This window comes from Elgaria multicarinata, chromosome 2 (assembly GCF_023053635.1).
Source record: "Elgaria multicarinata webbii isolate HBS135686 ecotype San Diego chromosome 2, rElgMul1.1.pri, whole genome shotgun sequence".
Classification (NCBI taxonomy): domain Eukaryota; kingdom Metazoa; phylum Chordata; class Lepidosauria; order Squamata; family Anguidae; genus Elgaria; species Elgaria multicarinata.
The window spans coordinates 90,263,677-90,279,351 of record NC_086172.1 but is presented as its reverse complement, the minus strand read 5'-3'; the positions used below and the strand labels follow the sequence as shown (position 1 = coordinate 90,279,351).

The 15,675-nt window shown below is 42.0% G+C and overlaps 1 protein-coding gene across 1 annotated transcript in view; it reads left to right on the top strand.

Moving 5' to 3' along the window:
* The window catches only part of TH (tyrosine hydroxylase), a 31,778-nt gene that overhangs the window by 14,851 nt on the left and 1,252 nt on the right, over positions 1 to 15,675 (top strand). Inside the window, exons 3-12 of the mRNA XM_063118750.1 lie at positions 897 to 1,071; positions 1,730 to 1,818; positions 2,297 to 2,364; positions 4,749 to 4,799; positions 5,219 to 5,364; positions 7,346 to 7,481; positions 7,608 to 7,677; positions 8,305 to 8,361; positions 9,657 to 9,752; positions 10,759 to 10,892. Coding sequence (XP_062974820.1) covers positions 897 to 1,071; positions 1,730 to 1,818; positions 2,297 to 2,364; positions 4,749 to 4,799; positions 5,219 to 5,364; positions 7,346 to 7,481; positions 7,608 to 7,677; positions 8,305 to 8,361; positions 9,657 to 9,752; positions 10,759 to 10,892 — 1,022 coding nt within the window. The remainder of the gene's footprint in view (positions 1 to 896; positions 1,072 to 1,729; positions 1,819 to 2,296; positions 2,365 to 4,748; positions 4,800 to 5,218; positions 5,365 to 7,345; positions 7,482 to 7,607; positions 7,678 to 8,304; positions 8,362 to 9,656; positions 9,753 to 10,758; positions 10,893 to 15,675) is intronic.

Genomic DNA, 15,675 nt, shown 5'->3' with positions numbered 1-15,675 from the left:
ACTGCAGAACCCCCTGACCAGGGGGGATCTGTCTGGCCCTTTCCCTGATAACATTTTTCCATCAAACAAATAAATGGTTATTTGGCCAACCTTTAGCCTTGCTGATGGTTGACCTACTTCTCTTACAATTGTTTTTTTAAATATATATATATATATATATATATATATATATATATATGTGTGTGTGTGTGTGTGTGTGTGTGTGTGTGTGTGTGTATATGTGTATGTGTATATATGTGTATGTGTATATATATATATATATATATATATATATATTCTGCCCTATCTGTGTATCTATGGTTTGATATTTTAGATGATGTGTTTAATTTTTGGCATGAGCTGCTTTGGGTGGTATGGAGTGGGGAAAAGATGTGCAGGAGACTAAAACCAGTATGGTGGCTGAAGCTGTTGGTGGTACTGCTTACAGAGTAAGTGATGGACTGGGGAACATCAGAAGTGAACATGCAGAAAACAAAACCATTGGTTGAGATAAATACACATCATAAAACATTGCAAACATACCAGAGTTTTTTCTTTAAGTAAAATGCAGGCAGTTGAAAATGTGAAACCCTTTGTGCTAATTTGTATTACCAATTTGTGCATATTTGAAGGTTTGGTGATTTTTTTTTTAATGATGGAAGTAGAACTCCTGCTCAAATTTAGGGAAATAGCAACCCAGGAAGTAAAAATCCCCCGGACATGCTTTCCCTCACCATATGGTTGATGATCAGTGGATACTGCAGGAGGAAACTTTCTTTATGAACTTCTTTCTCTCATTTGAAAATAAACTTTAAATTGAAAGTTTTTTTTTTAAAAAAATGCAGTGTTTAATTCGGTTTCAGCTGGTAGAAAATCTCCTTGTTTTATTTGAATTACTGCCTTTCCTTCCTCTGAAGACATTTGAAGCCAAGATTCGTCACCTAGAAACAAGGCCCAGCAAAAAACCTCATGACGGGTCAACTGATCTGGAATACTTTGTGCGATGTGAACTTCACAGCTCTGATGTGAGCACCCTCATCAGTTCTCTCAAAAGGGTTTCAGACGATGTAAGGAGCACAAAAGAAGACAAGTGTAAGAAACTTGTATCTTGGTTAATGAAACATTGCTGAGTGATATTTCACACATGGCTTTGTCAATACATTGTGGAGATTATTTCTAGACAGGAAAAATGTCATGGGTGAAACCTCTCTCCAAGACTGTGCTTTTCAGGCTGGCATTAGAGATACTTGTAGAATGTACCTTTAGGTGGGGTACTCTTCCTGGCAGACTAGATGATATAGATATAGATGTAGATAGATATAAATACACACAGAGAGTGGGGGGAGAGAGGAGGGGACTGTACTTAACCTTGGTTCTATTCAATAAAGTTGTAACCCTTTCACACAACAATTTCATTCTGATGGAGAATGGACAGTGGAGGAGTGTAGAACTACATGTGGCCACATGTGTCATATGTTATACTAAGAGCAACGTTATTCAGATGAATCTGGGTGGGAGCAGATGAATCTGACCACAGGGCATCCACCTCACCACAGGAAAGGTTGTGGACATTCCAAAGTACATTCAAGAAGCAGATTGACTCTGCTATCACTGCTTCTAGGTAACATTCAAAGCCAAGTCGAGTTCAGGATGTATTTTCTGTACTGATAAGGCATTATTATTATTATTATTATTATTATTATTATTATTATTATTAACACCACTTCTTCTTTCCTTCTTTGAATTCCAGTTCATTGGTTTCCAAGAAAAATCTCTGAATTAGACAGATGTCACCATTTGGTAACCAAATTTGACCCTGATTTAGATCTGGATCACCCAGTAAGTGAACAACTCTGCTTTCACAAATGTTCTTCCTCTAATTGAACCCATTTTAGGGCACAATTCTATGTATGTTTAGACAGAAAAAAAGGTCTGCAACTCCCAACATGCCCCAGCTAGCCAACTATGTCTAGCGCAAGCCAGTGAGTGCTATTGGTGTTGCCCTAGTTTATGCTAGCGCAATGCAATTGACCTTAGTGGTAAAGTTCTGCTGTGTACAGCCCATTTCACTTGGAGAAAAATATTGCTCAGTACAAAAGATGGCAGGCCGATGGGAATATTCCATGCCCAGCCATTTAAAGTTTCATAAATTAATTCACATGACGGCTTTTCAAGAGGAGGAAGAGAGGCATATAGTGCCGACTTGAAGGTCATGTTAGCTCTGGGTACAAACAATGGTTATTGCATTTGGCCAAGAAGCGACTAGCAGTTGTGAGGAAATGTGAGGAAATATTCTCACTCTGTTCTTTCCTCCAAGGGATTCTCAGACCAAGCATATCGGCAACGAAGGAAAATGATAGCTGAAATTGCCTTCCACTATAAACAGTAAGTCTTGCTGCATTGTGTGGCATTACCTGCTGAGAACTCCATGCCTAGACTTACCTCTTTGCTCTCCATCTTTCGCCCTTCCACTCTGTCTGTTCATACTCTTGCATCATGCTTTCAGTGTGTCATGGTAGAGCCACTGCTGTCATTCCTGAAAAGCCCAATTTCAACAGATAAGCAAATGTGTTAAGGGGTAGCTGAATTACATTGCAGTCCCTTAAGTGCCCTGTGTAATATGAATGTTAATTTGCATAATATGGGTTAGTAAAGCCTCTCTCAGTAGGATTTCTTCCAAATCCTACTTCTTTTTTTACTATTTAACACTCATAGCTACAGCTATGCTTCTAAATTTACCTCTTCAACCATGATGGCTAGAAACTTGCTTTTAAAAGTAACTTTCAAAATTAGGCTTTGACTCACATAAATATGTCTTTCAGGTTTTTCATTCCTCATTGTAGCTTGGGCTACGATGTAAGTTTGTGCCACATATTAGTGCTTAGCTAGCAATTTTGTCATTTATTAGCATTGTGATTCTAAATACCACATATCCTATCTGTTTAAAACTTAACAGTTTCATCCCTAACATTCCATCCTCAAAATGCCGCCCAGCAGAATTATTCCGGGTGGTGAAGAGCCTGTTGGGAGGAGGCTCGGGCTCTGGGAAACTAGAATTGGAACCCTCGGTAACCTGCTGTGATAAATTTGCTAGGCACTTCGAGGAGAAAGTTGCTCGTACTCGTTCGGAACTTGATGCCACAGTTATCACAGAGTCTGGGGAGGTGTACAATGCCCCATCTAATCATGTTTTTTGGGATCAGTTTCAGTTGTTGCAGCCTGATGATGTGGACAAGACGCTTGAATCGGTCCGTCCCACTACATGTAAGCTTGACCCTTGCCCATCCTGGCTAATTTTATCTAGCAGAGGTGGATTGGCTGGGTGGGTCCAGGGAGTGGTAAATGCCTCCCTCTGTCAGGGAGTGGTGCCTGCTGCCTTGAAAGAGGCTGTAGTATGAAATCTCCTGAAGAGGCCCTCCCTGGACCCAGAGGTATGTGAGAACTACCGCCCTATTGCTAATATCCCCTTTTTGGGCAAGGTGCTTGAGCATGTGGTGGCTGGGCAACTTCAGACGTTCTTGGAAGAAACGGATTATCTGGACCCATTTTAGTCTGGTTTCAGGCCAGGGCACGGCACTGAAACGGCCTTGGTGGCTCTGATTGACGACCTACTCTGGGTGAAAGACAGGGGGAGTGCTACCCTGCTGATCTTCCTGGATCTCTCGGCAGCTTTTGATACCATTGATCATGGTATCTTACTGGGTCGGCTCAGCGAGATGGGAGTAGGAGGCACCGTGTTACAGTTGCAGGACCAATCCCAGAGAGTGGTATTGGGGGATTCCTGTTCCACCCCATGGCAATTAAGCTGTGGGGTGGCACAGGGTTCTATTCTTTCCCCCATGCTGTTCAATATCTATATGAAGCCGTTGGGTGAGGTCATTAGGGGTTTTGGGGTTGGGTGCCATCAGTATGCTGATGATACTCAGCTCTACTTCTCCTTGTCGTCGGAGTCAGCTGGGGCTGTGAAGGTGCTGTGAAGGTGCCTGGAGGCTGTAATGGGCTGGATGAGGGCCAATAAACTGAAGCTGAATCCTGATAAGATGGAACCTCTGTGGATTGGTGGTTCCCGAGTCCGGGAAGTGGGTAAGCGGCCTGTTCTGGATGAGGTGGCACTGCCTCTGAAGAAGCAGGTACGTAGCTTGGGAGTACTCCTTGATCCATCATTGTCACTGGAGGCCCAGGTGGACTCTGCGGCACGAAGTACTTGGGGCGAGCTTCGGCTGATCCGCCAGCTACGGCCTTTCCTGGACAGGGACAACCTAGGCACAGTGGTGCATGCACTGGTAACTTCCCGATTAGACTACTGCAATGCACTCTACGTGGGGCTGCCCTTGAAGACGACGCGTCCCACCAATGCAACATATACATTATGATGGGACAAGGGAGAGGGCTTTCTCTGTGGTGGCACCCCGACTGTGGAATGCTCTACCCTTGGAGGCCCGATTGGCGCCAACATTGATTGCATTTCGACACCAAGCAAAGCCTTTGATGGTTAAACTCACTGGCACGTTGTTTTAACTGTTTTAACTGCATCTATTGCTTTTAAATTATATATTGTTTTAACTTGGATGATGGTTTAATTTGTTTTTAACTGTGTATATTTATTGTTTTATACTGTATGTTTTTATCTGTACGCCGCACTGAGATCGTAGTGATATAGGGTGGGATATAAATATTTTAAATAAATAAATAAATAAATAAATTTGTTACATTGTTATTTAGTATCCCTTCTCCTTGTTCTTTTTACTAAATCCGTTTTCCTCTAATAGTGGTGACCCAATTCCTCGAGTGGAATATACTGCAGAAGAGATCACCACCTGGTGAGTGTGAATGTCTTTTTCCTAGTTCCTTCCCGACAAAAAAGCAAACCAGATATGCCAGTAGGCTCTTAGCTCTGTCTGGACCCCACAATTTCCACCTGGCCTCTCAATTAATGCATTTACTCACATTCGGGAAAGGATACCCCCCCTTGTCTTCTGAACTGTTCTTTTTTCATTATGAATTTAATCTGTTGTTCATTGTTTAATTGTTTAATTATTAAGTTTTATAAATGAAAAATTTATATAAACAATTATTATTATTATTATTATTATTATTATTATTATTATTATTCTAAAAATAATAATCTCCTATTGCAAAGGCCAGCGTAACTCTAAAGCAAACTGGGAAATTGCTGAGTGTGCTGGAAATCCAGGGGAAATGCCTTGGAGAAACATGCCTTTCCTCTGTCATTCTGAAGGAGGGAGGTGTACAGCACTCTGAAGAGCCTCTATCCCTCTCACGCCTGCAAAGAACACCTAGATGCCTTCCATTTGCTGGAGAGATACAGCGGCTACAGTGAAAACAGCATCCCTCAGCTAGAGGACGTCTCTCGCTTCCTAAAGGGTGAGTGCTCAGGCAGTTCTAGCCAGGAGCAATTTTTAAAAACAAAACAAAAGAAAACATGGAAGTACGATTCAACACCAAGAATGATAAAACTCAAGAACAATGCTTCAAGTACTCGGAAAGGGCTTTTTCAAATGACAAGTATTGTATACTTTGGGGGCAGCGGGGCAAAATCTATAAAATGGTATAGTTATATACTGTTGTTTAAATCACAAGGATATAGTAATTCATACAAAAGAGGGCTTATAACTTGATGGTGGAGCACACATTTTGCATGCAGAAGAAATTCCCCAGGAGGTCCCATCCTGCATCTCCATTTAGAACAGGGCTGCAGAATCCCAGACCCACATCCCAGTTTGCCCTCCGTGGTGTCTCAGATGACTACACACCTGTTCCCTGGCCCTACCACTTTCCTTCTGGCCACCAGTCATTTACAATCATTTTTCTTCTTAATCAAATGGATATATTAGGAATGTAGAACCTCCAGCCTGGGGTTCAAATCCAGACCCCCAGGGTTTCCATGCCCCCACCCTGTTTGTGGTTTCTCAGCTTTTGTATACCCCCCACACATCTACTCCATTCTAAAATGATGAAATAACTCTTAAATAACTTTAAGCTAACATATGCTGGTATTTTGGGAGTTGGAACCCACTTCTCCCCTCTTCCTCCCTCCCTGCCCACCAATAAGTTCTACAAAATGGAACTCAAGCTCTCAGGCTGAAAGGGATTCAACACCCCTGATTTAGAAGGATCTCATGTAGAAGTGTGAGGGAAGAGTGGCCCAAGAACTTGGAGACCCATTCCCAGTGAGAGAAGACACCAAGGAGGATGGGCCAACGATCTGACAATGTTCAGTGCTCATAGAAGCATCAAGATGTTATTATGTTGCTACAAAGATTTCCTCAAGTCTCATATGAAGCCTCCAGATTGCTCCCTGGAACGTATAGAGCACAGCTAAAGTAGTGCCACACGTATCAGCAAAACAGATGTTTCAGGAATTCATTCTTGGCAAATTCTGATCTCCACCTCCTGGACCAATGTATGAATCAGAATGCAGTTATCTTTTGATTTCTCATTTCTCCGAATTTTATCATGCAGTTCTCAGTTTTTGCTTTTGCTTAAAACAAAACAAAACTATGCAATGCATAGAAAAATGCATACTTTAAGATAAAATAGGCCTAGAAATAATACTTCAAGAAAAAATGTGCATATTCTGTGAGAAATATACTCGAAAATGCATGTTCAAATTCACATTTTTGTGAAAACTTTTTAAAAATGTAGGAAATGGATGGAACAGACTAACAAATGAATACATCTAAAACTAACTTGAACCAAAACCAGACATCTAACCATCCCTAATCAAGAGACCTTCTAAGTAGCAACAAGGTGATCCCATTCCACATAGGCTGCTGCCAGAGATAAGGTGATCCTGTAGCTCCCAGGAAATCCTTGAGCTCTGTGAATGGATCCTCCAAAGGAGATTCCTGTAGGAGGTTCCACACATCTCTCCATAAATGTTTCCCTTCAAACAGTGCATATAAAACATACTTTAAAATGGATCAACATAACCAGGAGCACTTTTGAGGGTGCAGTTGATTTGTATTGTCAATACAAATTGACAATACAAATCAATACAAATATTATCAATATTCACACTATCATAGAGAAAGAAATTAAAAGTAGATTCACTGGAATTTTAGTTTTTTTGGGGAGTCCCCCCAAATAGTGGGGTGTGGCTGGTGTGACAGTCAGAGTCACATAGAGCCCATGAGCAGCATCTTACATCTTACCCACCATTGAACTAGAACATGTACATGGTAATTTCTATGGTAATTGATATTCTGGGGAAATGATGTTTTTTTCTTGACTAAACCCCATCCCTGCCCTAATTCATGAATAGAAAATTGTTTCTTGAGTGTACAGTTCCATGAACTGTGGCTGAAATACAACCAATCCCAAAGGGTGGTTTGGATTCTTTCAGAGAGAACTGGGTTCCAGCTCCGACCTGTAGCTGGTCTTCTATCTGCTCGTGACTTCCTAACCAGCTTGGCCTTCAGGGTGTTTCAGTGCACACAGTACATCCGTCATGCTTCTTCTCCCATGCATTCCCCAGAGCCGTGAGTAGTAATACCTTGTAGAATTGTCTTACTTCTATCATATCATTGAACAAGAGACTGTTAGTGTCTCTGGCTTGCTGCTTCCAACAAAGCAGCTGATTGGTTGTCTTTCTTTCCAATGCAAAGGGATTGCTGCCATGAACTTCTGGGGCACGTACCAATGTTGGCAGACAAGACATTTGCACAATTCTCCCAGGTGAGCAAGACCTGAATCGCCTTGCACTTAAAGCACAGCCTATACTTGAGTAGACATTTTCTAGTGAGTTTGGGTCATTCACTGAACTTACTGAAGAGCTGTGTCCTCCAGGGGAGAGATACAGTGAGGAGCTGTAGATATGCATGTAGAGCTACCTTGCACAATGTATGGGTTGGAGATTGTGGGAGCTGTAATCAAACACATCTGGAGGAGACCAGGTGGGAAGGCTGGTGTAGAGCAAGTGGGGGAAGAAAGTAGATCTTTTGGACTTCAGCTCGTATCATTCCTAACCATTGCCCATTCTGGCAAGGGCTTCTGGGAGCTGAAGTCTAAAAAATTTGGAGATTTACCTTCTCTATTCCTGGTGTAGAGCATCCACAAGTCTTGAATTTTCCTAGTGATGCTGTTTTGCAGGAGGAACCTAGGTAGGACATGGTGAAGATAGCTAGCAAAGGGAGTTCGATTGTAGATTTTAGAGTTATACATTTTCAATGGGTTCTGATAGGTGCAAGTAACTGCTCATGTGGCAGCTTCCATGAGCATTGGCTTCTCCATCCCCAACAGGCTCCATTCATAGAAATGTTCACTGCATCATCTCTGAGTACGTATTCTTCTTTTTGCTCCTAGGACATTGGACTTGCATCTTTGGGAGCAACAGATGAAGAAATTGAAAAACTTGCAACAGTAAGGTCATATTTGCGGAACAAGTCATAATACTAATCTTTGCTTCCACTTGATTCAAATCTAGATAGGCATGTCTAGATTATTACTGTTTGTATTCAGTGTCTGGTGAAAGAGAAAGATTCCTGGTGGGTACCAGCAACTTCACCTTCCTGGCTGCCTGGGCCCATTTGGCGCTTTGTCAAAAATGGCTTGGGATAGTTGATGCTATTTCTTTTTTAGACTGCTAAAGACTTTTTTCTTTTGTTTTAACCTCACTTCCCCATGTCTGTGGGGATTTTTTTGGAGGAAGGAATGGTGAGGAAACATTTAATCATGTACATGGTGGTCCCAATCCAAATTGGGGTAGCACACATTTTCACTAGAGTAAATAAAAAGCTAACTTTCTATATGTGATTAGCATTATGTGGAGTTTCACTCTCAGAAGTTCTATTCAATATAATTCCAGAACATCCCAGTCAGGCAACGGGACTGGAAAGAGGGCAGAGCGTTAAGATATCCGTCCCATTCTCTGCCTTCGCCCTGCAATACCATATCTCCCGTTGCTCTGCACCATTGCTGTATAAATAGAAGGCCACTTTCAAGGCAAGCCCACAAGATGTAGCCATGGTCACCAACTTGGATGGCTTTAAAAAGAGGATACACAAATTCATGGAGGGTAAGGCTATCAGTGGCTATTAGTCTTGATGTCTATATGCTACCTCCAGTATCAGAGGCAGTATGCCCATGTACAGCAGTTGCTGGGGAACACAACTGAGTTATGTCCTACTTGTGGGCTTCCCACAGGCAGTTGGTTGGCACTGTGTGGACAGAGTGCTGGACTAGATGGATGCTTGGTCTGCTCCAGCAGGGCTCTTCTTGTGTTCTTAAGCTCCTCCCCTCCACCTACCTCCCAATTCTTCCAGAAGGGCATCTACAATTAAGGTGGAATGCTGTTTACCACATGATATGGACAGTAAAGAGGAGGCAAACAAGGGTTGGGAGATCCTAGAAGAGCTGATTATGAGCAGAAAATGAAGTTACAAGCAACTTCAACCTCTAATCTGGTACGGTTAGAGGGCAAACAACTCTTGAGATCAGATGGTTCAGAAACTAAAACATGACCATTCACATTGCCTGATGACTCTGAAAGGAAGAAAACACATATTTTAAAAAGCAGATTCTCTCGTTAAGTGGGAAAGTTGCCGTCTGCAGTGCAAAAATTACCAGGTGTTATCCTCATCTCAAATGCATGTGAGTTGAGATTATATCTATCTATCTATCTCCTAACCATTTTGGGATCTCATTTTTCTTTCCAGCTTTATTGGTTCACTGTGGAGTTTGGGCTCTGCAAACAGAATGGAATCATCAAAGCCTATGGAGCTGGGCTCCTCTCTTCCTATGGGGAGCTAATAGTAAGTTCTGATGTATCCCACTCATCTCTTCTCCAAGCTAAATTAAAGCACAAGGCTGCTGCCTCTTAGCTAGGGTCGGCAGAGTAATTTGTTCAGTTTGCGTTTAATGCAAACTCACCAAAATTGCACTTCTTGAGCCTGTACATGAATAGAAATGCAGCTGAACATCTATATACTCACTTTCCCAAAGTTTGTGATCAAAGTTCACCCATCACAAAAAAATACGTATAAAACTGTGAGTAGTACAGGAAAATGCAAAGAAAAAAGAAAAAAAAGTGCATATTACAGAGAAGTTCATGCAAGAATGCTTCTTCTTATGGGGAAATTACATGCAAAAAAACTTGTATAATTTGAAACATGCATACAAAACTGAGTATGTGCATTTTGGGACATGTGCACAAAAATCCATGCAAGTTTTCATGCAGATTTTTTTAAAATTGCAAACTTTTGTGGCAATGGGATGGAATGAACTTAATTTTGGAGAAAGGAGAAAATAAATAAAATCAGATTTGACAGATTCCTCCATCTATACTCTTAGCTTGTGCCATCCTGTTCCTGTTGATTAGTCCTCTGGTCATACGGTTTCTCTATACCAGGCATCCCACACCTTTACCAGTGCTTTTGCCTCCAGATTATTTGTGGGGTTAAGATTGGCTGCTTTACATGTGTGTTTTTGTTTGGTGGGGGGAGGAGATTTCCTTCTCTGCAAATTGTATATGTTTCATTATATAGCCAATAGAAGGCACTGTGGCCAGGGAATTGCAGAAATACATGACAAGCAACACTAAAATTAAACACTGCATTTTCCTCATTAAGAAATAATAATGGTAAGAAAGCATGGGAGTGGCCCTGGAGGTTGAAAACGTTTTGTAAAGGACCCACAAACTACTGTGAGCGACCAAGCATGAGCACACAGTAAAAGTCTCACGTAGAGAAGCCCATAGTGGTCATGTTCAGCTTTTCCTGCAAAAAGCGTTGGCTTTCTACCCCCTCCCTTTTCACTCAGCACTCTTTGTCAGATGAGCCAGAGCTACGGGACTTTGACCCTGATTCTACTGCTATGCAGCCCTATCAAGATCAGACCTATCAACCAGTTTATTTTGTATCAGAGAGCTTCAGTGATGCCAAAGCTAAACTCAGGTAAGATATAGTTGGATAAATTATTAGATACACAGCCATATATTTTGGTTACACCTATATTGTACTGCTTTTGCTAGAGATCATTTGTGATAATTTTATTCCTTAATCCAACCATTATTCCAGGAGCCAGAAACTCAGGCCCAGGACCCAAATCTGGCCCTCTGGGGATCTCTTGGCCCCAATGCCTTTCCTCTAACCACTGATCATTTGGTGATTTGCTGGCCTTTCTGTGTTTTTTCCCCATTCTAGAAGGTTGAAATGTCTCTCCTAATGCTAAGTTACTGGCAGTAAGAGATTTAAGCTAAAATATGTGGGTATTTTGGGTTTTTTTGTCCTGCCTCTTTTGCCTTTGGTTCCACCCACCACTGGAATGCAGGCCCTAAGATGTTTTCCGAAATGGGATTTGGCCCTTGAGGTGAAAGAACTTCAGCATCCCTGCATTACATAAACATTTTCATCTCTACAAAAGCATTGCAATTAAGGTTTGCTTGTGGAAACAAAGTCTAGAGATAAGTTGTCATAACTTAAGCAAGAGGAGAATGGGACTTACTCCCGCATAGCTGTGTTTAGGGTTGCAGCCACCAGTACTTTCCAAAAGTGCAAAGTTCTTTCTGACTTTGCTCAAATAACTCCTGGCTCCACTGGTCGCCTCTTATTGAGATAACCCAGAAAGGTAAGGGGAGGGTTGAATAACTTTGCTTACAATAAAGGTGCTTAAGAAATAATGAATGACCTGTGGCTACAAGCATGAGGACCTTCTTAGTTGTGGCACCCCATTTATGGAATTGCCATCTCCAAGGTACCCACACTGTTATCTTTTCTGCACCAGGTTAATACATTTCTTTTCTCCCTCCTGGGGAATACTATGCCTGCAAATACCATCCAATTCTGACCAAGAGAGAAAAGATATAGCCATTTTTGGGTTTCCTATGATGGTCAATTGGATTTCTGAACCTTGAAGCCGACTAAGTCTGAATCATTCCAAGCAAAAGTACAAAATTGGAGACCAAGTCAAAGCACATCCCTGGTTTGCAGGTCTCTCTTTCTAGTACTGGAAAAGGCTGCAATCTGTTGTGTACCTTCTTGGGAGTAAGCTCCTCTAAACAGAGTGGATCTTACTTTTGAGAAAACATGTATAAGATTGTTGTCAGAGGGAAGTATCCAATGTTAGTCCTACTTAGAGGAGACCCATTGAAATATATGAGACAGAGGCTAGTCATGATGATTTTAACTTCCATTCATTTCAATTGGTCTCTTTTAAGCAGGACCAACATTGGATGCTACCCTAGGTTTCATAAATATGCCAAATAGTACAATTTTATATACTAACTAAATCAGCAATCCTATACCCAGTTTCTTGAAAGTAAGCCCCATTAAATCCAATGGGATTTAGTTTTGAGTCGAAAAATATAAGCTTGTAGTGTAAATTATAAATTATATGTTGTTACAGCAGTAAAATAAGTTTAGGTTTGTTAAAAAAGCAAGTGTTGAACACATTTCAATTTTTCTCCAATGTGGTGGGGCAGGGGTTGGGGGACCAGGGAAAATAACATCTCCCCCATGGCTTCAGCATTTACAAATTTTTTTTCATTACTATTGGGCTACAGCTGCAGACATTTGCATGTACTGTATAGTTTGACCCCTTAAATCCTCTCATTGTTTTTCACTTGCACCCTAAGGCAGAACTTTAGAGGTTAACTCTTACAATGTCTCTCTTCTCAAAAGGATATTTACAGTTAGCATCCAAAAAGAAAGTCACTTAAATATAATCAACTGTAAGAACTAGTCATTAAAGGCCCTAATTTAACTCCGGGAAGGGACTGATGGCCATTTCACTTCATATATCTGTATATATTTTCTCCCTCTCATATAAAAATCATGCATGGTGCGGAGAATGTGGAAAGGGAGACATTTTTCTCCCTCTCTCAAATTACTAGAACCCAGGGTCATCCCATGAAGATGATTGGTGGGAGATCCAGGACAAATAAAAGGAAGTACTTCTTTACACAGCACATAGTTAAACTATGGAATTTACTATCACAAGATGTGGTGATGGCCACCAATTTGGTTGCTTTAAAGGGGCGGAGAAAGGCTATCAATGGCTACTAGTCCTGATGGCTATGTGCTACCTCCAGTATCAGAGGCAATAAGCCTGTATATACCAGTTGCTGAGGAACATGGGTGGGAGAAAGCTATTGCACTTGAGTCCTGCTTGTGGGTCCCCAGCTGACAGCTGGTTGGCCACTGTGTAAACAGAGTGCTGGACTAGATGGACCCTTAGTCTGATCCATCATGGCTCTTAGGTTCTTATACATTTTGCAGCTGAATGTTATTAAAAATGCCACCAGAGGGTGCCATAACATAAGCAATAAGGAAGCATTAGGGCAGCGGTATAGGGATTCTTTTCTTGTAGCATGAGTTTTCAGGGGCTAGTTCAGCCTTCCAAATCTGGTGTCCTCCAGGGTCGTAGTTAGGGCCATACAGACTTGGTTAAATCCATTCGGCCTTTGTTTCACATATTGCCAGGTGGATTGTCCTTCCATTGTCCGGAATCCAATTTTGGTTAGGGATATACCAGAATGTTGTTCTACTTGCGCAGGTGCACATAAGCACTTGGGCGGCGGGGTGTTGGGGGAATGGTCTTCTGCAAAATTTGCAGGTCAGATAAATAGAAACTCAAGCTCATTTGAATCCATTGCAGATTTCTTTGGCATCCCTAGTCATAGTAGGTGTTGTAGCCCAATACATGCAGAAGGCGCCTTGTTGGGGAAGGCTCAGCTAGAGCCAAATGGATCAGAGGCAACAGGGAAAGGGGTAGGCCATGTGGTTTTTAAGATACATCATGTTCTTCCATGCATCAAGTGTCTATATTCTACATTCCAGGGTTTATGCCTCCACTCAACTGGCCCTCCTACTTTCCATTAACCTTTTGTTGTGATTAGTTCCATTTATATCCCACCCTTTCTTTCATCATGGCACTCAAGACAATGTTCATGGGATTCCCAGCTGGTCTCCCATCTAACCCCTGATTAGACTCAGACCTGCTTAGCTTCAGCATGGCTGCTGTACCGGGTGACTTCAGGCCATGCCCACAGACCTCGCATGCTGCCATTCTCTATACTGGCCTAGCAGAGTTGCAAGTAGAATTTTGGGAAGAAGATGTAGCTCAGTGGTAGAGCACAGGCTTTCCATGCAAAAAGTCCCAGGTTCAGTCCCAGTATCTCCAGGTTGGGCAGGAAAAAAACCCTGCCTGAAACTCTGGAAGAGCTGCTGCCAGTCAGTGTTGACAATACTGGACCAATGTTCTGACTTTATTCTATTTTCCTATAGAATAAAGCATGATTTTGGATTACAATCTGACTTGGTCACCTTGCTCTCTACCTTGTATGTTGTGTACAACGGGCAGTAGCTGCTTACTTTCCAGTTTCTATTCTTCAGATCCCCTTTTCAATTTCTTGTTGCTTGTTGGTTTTATTTATTATTTATTTATTTGTTACATTTATAACCCACCTTTTACTCCTAGGAGTAGGAGGCTTATCAGATCCTCCTCCTTTCCATTTTAGCCTTGCCACAATCCTGTGAGGTAGGTTAGGTTGAGGGTCAATGACCGGCCCAAAGTCACCCAGTGAGCTTCATGACTGAGTGAAGACTAGAACCCGGGTCTCCCTAGTCCCAGTTCAACACTCTAATCAGTAAACCACACTGGTTCCAAATCTATTTTTCCAAATCTGGTTGCATTTGATGTGTTGTAATTCCATCCTAAACAGTGGCTTCTTTCTTTCTGCCACTTATTACAGACATGGATGCTACTGGGTTCTTTTCCCCTTATTTCCCCAATGAAAAGTAGTTTGGAACCTAGGAATATGCCAATACCAAGCACAAGTTTTCTTATAGAACTGTTACCTTACCCATGCTGAGTTTCAATGAATAGTATCACATTGCTACACAATGGCCTCATTCATGTGATCACTGCAGCCCACTGTGGCTTATTTAAACTATGGCAGGTTGCAGCACATTCCAGCAGCCAATGTGAATATTCAAGCCAAGGTAAAAGGTCACTTCAGCTTATCATAATGTGCAAACCCTGCACAGAGTGGATTGTTGCCATGGTTACCAAACCAGCCACAAACCCAAAACAGCTCATGGTTTGTGGGCGGTTTGTTTACCACGGCAGCAAACCACCCTTGCCAGGTTCAGACAACATGCTGGCAAGGTAATGAAGGAAATTGGGCCAGCATGCAACCAGCACACACGGCATGGTTAACAAGCCACGGTGGCCTGGTTAACAAGCCACAGTGGCTTGTTAACCAGGCTGGCAATCGTGCGGACCAGCCTAGAGAGTCAGGAGACCCTGCTGAATGGTGAGCTGTGGCTTGTGGGGGAGGAGGGGGTTTCCCAAAAAGTGGGGCGGAGGGTCCGTCCGTGAATGGAGATCTTCCTCTCACAGAAGACAGATAATAGATAGTTTAAGAAAAATGAAGGCACCACTTAACCTATTGAAAGAAAAATGGAAGCTCCTTTTTATTTTCCAACAATGGGAAGGAGACATTAACTTTCTCAAAATTGATTTATATTTTAAATGCAAATTGTAGGTATGGTGTTAGTTGGAATTAAATGTTCGAAGTGTCATGTGTCCAGTCTAGAAATTGTTGGAAATGTTTCTACCAGCCTCCCTCAATGTGGTGCCCCTCTAGAAGTTTTGGACACAACTCATGTAAGCCCCTAGGAGAATGGACAATGGTCATGGATGTTGAGGGTTGTAGTCCAAAACAAAGGTGGGCAG